The 8886-nt window shown below is 33.6% G+C and overlaps 1 protein-coding gene across 1 annotated transcript; it reads left to right on the top strand.

Annotated features, from left to right (window-relative positions):
* The first annotated feature begins 1059 nt into the window (after positions 1-1059).
* Positions 1060-7702, top strand: LOC123553741 (uncharacterized). The gene is made up of 3 exons (XM_045343345.2): positions 1060-1778; positions 2842-2928; positions 7422-7702. The coding sequence occupies exons 1-3, from the start codon at positions 1751-1753 to the stop codon at positions 7700-7702; spliced, it is 396 nt and encodes a 131-aa protein (XP_045199280.2). The 5' UTR covers positions 1060-1750.
* Positions 7703-8886: the final 1184 nt, after the last annotated feature.

Genomic DNA, 8886 nt, shown 5'->3' with positions numbered 1-8886 from the left:
TGTGTGAACCAAATGTATGAAAAGAAGTACATGTATTAATGATTGTGCTGATATATGCATTGAAAATCATCAATCAATATTATAATCTTGCACTTACTTTTTCGACCGCCGGTGTTTCGAATCCGAAAATATTATATATTTGTGATAAAGACTTTATTGATGTAATTTGAAGAATATTGAGTAATTTGTATGCAATGTACTGTACTTTTTAAAAGATTTTTTATTCGAACAAATCTTTTGAATGGCCCCGGACAGCCCGGTCTAACGAAACGCTCAAATGATATGTCTGTATATTTCCTACAATCATTGCAATATATATGCTTACTGATTTCTTTAATTAGCAGGGTTTTCAAGGAATTTTATGCAGGCAAAGTGAAATTTTCCGTATTTTACTTTTTTAATTCTCTTCGAAGTTTACCGAAAGGGTAATGTAAAAAATTAGTATACATGCGTTATATATAAACAACGCTCCCTTGTCCGCAATTCGCGCGTTGCATTATGGTATATCTGCGGTGTGTTCTATTTATAGAATACGAGAGAGTGCTATTCAGTATAAATAAATGCATGTTAATATTGTGATTCTTTATAGATTTCATTGTATGTTAGAATTCAAAGATTTATCAAATGCATAACACAATAGTTTTTGAAATGCTGATTCAAATGACCTGTATATTACTTTCTTATATTGAAACTAGTTAATAAATATATGTTTCTCTTTGTCTATCCATATTTCACAAAATTTAAGATGGAATTTCTGTTAGCTGCATGATTTATCAAATGATTTGTATAAAACTGCATCCAAATGATCATGAAAATGTTGAATGATTGCTATATACATATTGGCTCAATTTGAGTCAATGGGATGGATTCAGTGTTATATTTTCTGGTGCATGGAGTCCATTTAATCATTATGGATGTATAAGAGAGTTCTGCTTAAGCCGGAGTTAGGGGGCATAAGAGGTGTTGCACATTTCATTACCTCGCATGTACAGACTCAAACTGAGTCTGCTATTATTCCTCTTGGTTGCATTCTATGCTTCCAAATATTATTTAACAAATTAATATTTGAATAATTTTAACAGAAAAATCTTTTCAACAGTTACTGCATATCTCTGCAAATCCAGGCTATATATATACCCAGTCACATAAACGATTTGCCAAAACTGAATGCATCAGGTTTCAATTAAATACAGCCTGTAGTTAGGAATTTATCAGTTTGATGAAACGCATTCCATTGAGTGATCTATTAAGCGATCTATTATATATGCGTTCCATTAAGCGATCCATTAAGCGATCCATTATACGATCTATTATGCGTTCAATTATACGATCTATTATGCGTTCAATTATACGATCTATTATGCGTTCCATTGAGCGATCAATTGTGCGCTCCATTAGCGTGTTGTTAAATGACACATTTATGTTAATTAGCGATCCATTAGCTCATTTGCATGTGAAATTGGAACACGGTTTTGATAGTGTTTATTGGATTAACAACTCGCTTGCGGATCATGGTTTTAGTGGTGTTTATTGACAGTGTTTATTGGGTTTGTTTGGGCTGCTACTTTCAATCTTTTTTTTTTCAGAAAGAACTTTAATATACATCGTAATTTAGCCCCCAAATAAATGTTTCCATCTTTGTGTTAGTCATCAGCGATTGTACACTTGTATCTTCAGAACTTTATATGATAAATCGAAGTACAGAAAGGCTGGCGACCACAAAGTACTGAATGGAAACTGTACGTGAAAGATGTTTGCAACATCTGAAACCAAGGCAAGTAAATAAGGATAATGTTGAATGGAATCATCTTGATACGCTTGAAAGATGAGGTAGTGCAAGTATATTACAGACTATGGATGGTGAAAAAAAACACATTGTGTTTGCTTCATTTGGGATAACACAATCAGTGAGACAAACAGCAAGTGATTAAAACAACAACAAAAAACACAAATTTTAATATCAAACGGGAAATGCCACGTTCCAAGGATATAGTCCCCTCAAACTGAACCCCATGGCAATGTATGTATGGATGTGTTCACATACTGCAAAATATAGGAAAGTAAAACATATTGAAAAGGAGGTCAAAACGAAAATACAATGAACACAGTCATACACCATGTTGCAAAAGTCAGTGGCAAAAATACGTGGTGAAATTAAGTCGGATTATGCTGAGCATTTAATTTCATTCTTGGCCCGCCCACCATGCATGGTCCCAAAGTCATCACTTCAAAGCCAAGTTGATTTGATTTATCTATTTTGTTTCTTTATGGTCTGATTGTTGAGTTTGTGTATGTATTTTGTGTGAATGCCATTCATTTACACACCCATACATAAACTACCGAAGGGTTTTGTTTTTGGGAGGTTCTTGAAATTATACTGTTCCTGTTTTCGCTTGTCACTGTTTAAACCTCATCGTTAAGTGAAAATATGTAAAAGTATTATGCACCTTTTTCATTTTGAAAGTTTGCAATATAGTGACGATAATATTAACGGAAGACACGGTCTGAGAATCTATACAGATTTCTTTATGAGGTTCCCACACGGGTAGTTTCTCAGTGGTGAAGATGAAACTTAATAAAACACCATGCCAAGACAACGTAAGGATAATGTACCTACGTTTTGTGAAACAATATGATTATCGCCTTACCATGCACATGAATGTCCACTGTCATAACGCAACAAGTAAAATTGAGTTTGACATATGTGTCGCGGTATAGATATGTGTCGCGGTATAGATATGTGCCACGGTATAGATATGTGTCGCGGTATAGATATGTGCCACGGTATAGATATGTGTCACGCTATAGATCTGTACATGATCTTACTTGTTATATTTTCAGACACCCTAATCAGGATGTATGGCCCTCTTATAGACAACCTGAATTCCGACAAATGGCAGGAGATAGATGCTTCGTCAAAACTTGAATGTAAGTACTTTCACTTGCAAATGGATAGGCATTATGTTCTGTGCATATTTCTGAAACACTCAAACACGTTAAAACCTTTATCAAAATTTACAGTTCAGTGGCATATGAAAGAAAATAAAAGTATCCTCAAACATATATAAAAATGTTCATTCGATGAATATATGATGGGATTGTCTTTTCAACTTTTCTAGTATCACAATGGTAACCCTATTTAAAGACGCTTGTAAATGATACAAATGATACAAATACAAATGATGTATAAATATAAAAATGAGATAATTGAATTGTATCTCGTAAGTGGACATAACTACTATTCGGATACATTCAACACTGCTCTAAACTATTAATGCAACACAGAGCTATCTCCTTAGCGACATGACTATTTCCTTCACGACAGAGCTATCTCTCACAATAAAAAGTGAATAATTTTACTCCCCTACCATTTTCAGTACATATTTTATTTCCAAATGCATTGTATATTTTACAGCTATCTCACGTCTACTCGGTTTGCTTCTTAATATTAGTTAATATTGTAAATATTTGACAATTAAAGTGCTTTCATGACGAAATGGCCAAAATTACTGCTAAACCATCTTGTTGGTAAACTTTACCACGACCACAAATTAAGAATGAATTTGCAAACTTAAAGTTCTCTGTAAAATTAAATCATATGTACATCGCCAACCATTCCCCGATTTTTGATATTCGATACATTGCTTGTGAAAATGCAAAAAAAAAATGTGATGATACTCACCTTTGTTATGTTCTTTTTACGCGACGTGCACTACTTCGGAAGTTGCGACAGAGCAGTTTACCGTATACCTCTTAAAGAGGTAGCTCTGTAGTTTACCAGGCGTGTAAATGAGATTGACTTAAAACTTGCACGTTGGATTTTTTTTTTATTAAATTGTAACTTCATATCTAAAATAATTAAATTGTAAGTCTAACACTTGCTAAGAATTGAGATTTTAGCAATGTAGATTGCAATCAAAATTTAATTATATCATTTATATGTAATATAGCAAATTATTTTTCATATAGTATAGTTAAGTACAATGCAATGTTAAATGCAAGTCGTACAATACATTACAGTCATACGTTTGGTAAGAATTTGAACACTGAACAAATGGTAGTATGACTTCTTATTTTGGTACAGCATTACATAGTTGCCATATAATTATGTTAAGCAGTAATAATAACAAGAGCTAAGCCTAACGGGACATAATACGTCAATTCGAAAGCAGATTAGGGAAGAGGGGTTAAAATGGACCTAGAGGCGGACGTGCAGGATGTTGATGATGGTTTCAAGATACTTCAAAGAAAATAAACAAAAGATCCCTGTGACATTGACCTTTGTGTTGCTAGCCCTAAATGCAATAAGAAACTTAATCTTTGACCAACTGCGCCCCAACCAACCCCTCTCCCCTCAAGTGGTACTTAGTTATCATGTAAAGTGTAACAGCTGTAGCTATTATACTTCTGACTTAGGTTTTCGAAACGAAAATGTTGACGAACAGTCGTACGGACATCGCCATTCAATATTATACATCCATTCAGTTTTCAAAATGTTTGTATAAATATTGTTGTTTAAAATAACAAATAATAAGCTGCTTGTATATGTAGTAAACTATAAATTTACAATTTGGAGGTTTTATTAGATAAGTATTAGAACGCTTTGGTATTAAAGCAGCGGACACGTAAATACATTCGGCACCTTTCGTTCGAGTACATATTTTCCGTATGTAATTTTGACATTCTCGGTTTGTTATAAAAATGAATGTGGCAACGTTAAATGTCGCAACGCCGCTAAATGTCGCAACCATCGTTAAATGTCGCAAGGTTGATGTTAAATGTCGCAACCACCGCTAAATGTCGCAAAATCGTCTGCCGCTAAATGTCGCACCTTTAACGTTAAATGTCGCAAAAAATTGCCCACCGTTATATGTCGCAACACCAACGCTAAATGTCGCACTTCCTATTTGACACTATGACTATCAATTCCTTGTGTATATTTACATTTTTGAGAGAAGAAAAATTAACAAGTTTATGTTGGCCCTAGATCGCTCACCTGAGTTCCACACCTTGCTTGAACAGTCACGCAGGAAAAATATTTGTGAAATTATTTTGTAATAGGGCCAGAGTAGTATAAGAAATGGCGCTTCTGGCACACTTTTTTCAATTTTAGTTAGCCACCCTCTTCTAAAAAATCCAAAGTCGACCAATTAAAAAAACAAAAGATTTTAATAAATTATTTATTAAAATCTTTTGTTTAACCAAATGAAGAAAACATATATTTAAAAATAAAATCCAGAAGGAAAATTTAAGAGATTCTATATTTAAACTCCACACTTAAAATAGTTTAAAATAATTTATAATTGTTTGTTCATTTACTCTTTGATTGTTAACTTTTAGTATTCTATACAATAAATCATAAATATTTATACCATCTTGTAACATTTTTATGAAAAATAAACAATAGTAACCACAGAGTGTACTTGTTTTGTTTTGATATTGAACATTGTTGTACTTTACATTTGGTATATATTCAATTACCTCCTTCGGCGGAGGAAGTCCAAATGGATCAAAGTACAAAGTATTTAAGTAACAAACCCAATGTGTTCCAGGCCCAACAGAGTCGTCCAAATTTATAATTCCACATTCATTATTCGACTTTGATTTTGGTAAACCTGCGGTCTCCGAGAGTTTCACTCTTGGTAAATTATTTCTACTAAATACACCCCTAAAATTTTTAATTTTTAATTTTTAACCCATTGTTCAATTTCAAAGTTAGAAATTGGTTTGTTTATAAATTTTATTTTTTTTTTACTATAGGAATTCGTCTGTACGGCCTCCGTTGGGAATCAATCTGTAATCCTTTCCCACTTAACAAAGATGTAATCAAAGGTATTCCTAGACTAGCAGCCAACATGCCTAAAAAGCCGCCATTTTGTTTTTGTTTTTGTGTTAATTTAATCACTCCAGATCCTACTAGTTGCTTTCTTTGATTATGTGTAAGATATGGTGATATTATATTTCTCTTATCATTAGCTATTGAAATCATACCATTTCCAAGTATTTTACTAACACCAGTACTGGCCAGCCCAGACAAAGCGCCAATGCCTAGAGGGGCACATATTTTTGGAACTATTTTCGCTGCCATTGGAAGAATTGTTTTTCCTAACAAACCAGCCAAAGCTCCTAAAAATCCACCATTTTGACCTTGACTGGACATTTGTTTTTTTGAAATTGTAATTTCTAATCCCTTCTTATTTCTAATAGACTTTTCAATTTGATTAATTTGTGTTTTTGTTAAAAGTAAAGGAAAGTTTCCACGTAATTGTTCATGTTTTAATCTAAAAGTATGTGGAATTTTATTATTATAAGCTTGTGCTAAATTTTTCTTTTGTCCATCTGTTAGGTTAACTTTATATTCAATATAATTTGATGACATTATATATTTAAAATTTATTTTATTTAAACAATAACAAGTTCATTTCCAATAGTATTTATTTCAACTGTTTCCTCATACAATACAATTGCATAAACACGGACATGTGCTGCCGGCCGAACATTTAATTTAGCTGTTAATGTAATGTGTTTAGGATCTTCTGTAGTTACTTCCTTTTTATATTCCAAGTTAAAATGAACAAATCCAAACAAACTTTCAAAATTATGTCTATTTAGCAAACTTCCAGTAGTCTTATTATTTTGTTTATAATAATAATTAATTACATCATCATATATTCTTGATATACTTGTGTATTCTGTTTCTGGATAAAAAACACCATTACCAACTTCTAGACGACAAGATTCCAATGTACAATCATTATCTGCTGCATTAGCTTTAAATGTATCTAATAAATGCGGATTCTGTCTTTGTGCATTACTTTTATCAGGTCGTTGTAAATAAACAAATACATGTTGTGGTTTTGTTACACCAGCTGTTATTCTAAAAGTTATGTTCGTCTGTCGTGTATCAGTTGATTGTGTTATCATTTCCCGAAGGTATGACCATCTTGCTTTTGTAAATCTTTCAGAAATTAGATTAAGTCCAAATTCATTGAAAATTAAACGTGGAACCCATAGAATTAATTTTGTTACAATTACTCTACCAGCAGCAGCAGCATTAGCTCTAAAAATTAAAAGAAAAAACGCAAAATATGTAAAATGAAACAAGCTCTCATCCACCTATGATTGTAACAAACGTTGAACAAACCGTGATTAATGCTGATGAAAGTGCCGGTAAACATTCCGGAGGTCGATCTCTCAATAATGAGCCCAAACGTTTGATATCCGTCTCTGATAGACTAATCCGTAATAAAGGGCAGATAATTACAAACACAAATTAAATGTAAATTTTTCAGAAAGAAACAATAGTGAGAGACCGGCATGTGAAAGGTTTACCGCTGTTAGAAGGAAAAAGATTGACTCACACTTTGTCGGAAATATAGACCGTGATGTTACTGAACAAGACATTTATGATTATCTTACAGATGCCAATGTTTATGTTAGTAGAATAACCCTAACAATGTATTACGGCCGCTATGGGTCTTCAGCAAGAGGAATATTCCGAACACAGAACATAAAATTCAGTCCGAGCACTTCTGGCCAGATGGAATCACCGTTCGTAAATGGCTTACTAGAGCTGAATGGCAAATACAGTACGGACGAAACAGACGTAATAGAGGTAAATATCACGGACGAAATGACTGGATGGACAAAAACTGAAATACAGGAACACATAATAGGATCAGTGACGACAACAAAGACGTAGCTTACAATTACGAAGATGAGGAGTACGACTATGCCAGAACTGATTCGGATAGATGGAACCGATGGGGCACCTTTAACGTAACTGAGGACTGGAATGATAATGTAGAAGAGTGGTCAAATGACCAATACCGACGTTCTTGAAAACCATTTAACCATGAAAATACATATTCCTGTTACAGGCTCTATGTTGTTATATCTGGACTAATAATGATTAATATTTTTTGTTGGAATGTACGTGGAATTATGTCATCGGCACATTCGCTGTCCGAGTATCTTGATACTTATACAGTCGACATTGCCTTATTAACTGAACACAAATTATTTCAACATTCTTCGAATTTCATGGATTCAATCCATCCCGAATATATTCCGCTGATGACCGTTGATACGTCAATAGATCAATATTCACTAGCGCGTTGTGTCATCTTACTTCCAAATGTGAAAAAAATACTCGTCTTAATTGAAACAAAGAGCTATAAAAATGTATTTTATACTTCTTTGATTGAAATAACTCTACATTAAAAAAGTTTTCTGAGCCAGTATAATGATAGTTTAATCCGGCGTAACATTTTTAATAATATTAAAATATGACGGTAAAGTGCTTTAAAATATCACTGGTTATTTGAAATGCAACCAAAGTCATGTCTAACATGTATGTTTTCTTTGCATTTAATCTAAAATGTTTCTTATGTTATCTGGTCAGTAAACCAGTGGTCTGCAAATTGTACCCCCTGGTCTGTTAACTGACTGGTCAGTAGTCTGTTGATTTAAGTGATCCAGTCAGTGTTTCGTCTTTACCCCAAAATACGCCCGTCATCGATTTTGGCCTACTTCAAGGGGCATAATACAAGAGTGGCAGGTGCGAATTTGGTTGTTATCGTACTCGGCCGAGATAATATCCCTACAAATATTGTCAGCAGGTTTGGTGAAGATCGGATGAAAACTGTTTGCCTTAGATTGCAGACAAGGATAAATTCGCAGTCTTTTAAGTAATTCAAGAGCCATAATCCAAGAGTCTGGGGCGATTTACCGGTATATCGTTATCGAACTTGGCCGAGATATTATGCCCACAAACATTATCAGCAAATTTGGTGAAGATCGGATGAACACTGTTGGACTTAGAGAGCGGACATGGCTAAATTTGCAGTTTTTTTAGTAATTCAAGGGCCATAATCCAAAACTGCC

The sequence above is a fragment of the Mercenaria mercenaria genome, chromosome 7 (assembly GCF_021730395.1).
Source record: "Mercenaria mercenaria strain notata chromosome 7, MADL_Memer_1, whole genome shotgun sequence".
Lineage (NCBI taxonomy): Eukaryota > Metazoa > Mollusca > Bivalvia > Venerida > Veneridae > Mercenaria > Mercenaria mercenaria.
This window is presented reverse-complemented; position numbering and strand designations above follow the sequence as displayed.

Excerpts from the sequence above, each read along its gene's own strand:
- LOC123553741 (XM_045343345.2), top strand. The coding sequence starts at position 1,751 with ATGTTTGCAACATCTGAAACCAAGGCAA. Across the intron at positions 1,779-2,841 it reads AACATCTGAAACCAAGGCAA|ACACCCTAATCAGGATGTAT; the intron begins GTAAATAAGGAT and ends TTATATTTTCAG. Across the intron at positions 2,929-7,421 it reads TGCTTCGTCAAAACTTGAAT|ATGCCAATGTTTATGTTAGT; the intron begins GTAAGTACTTTC and ends ATTATCTTACAG.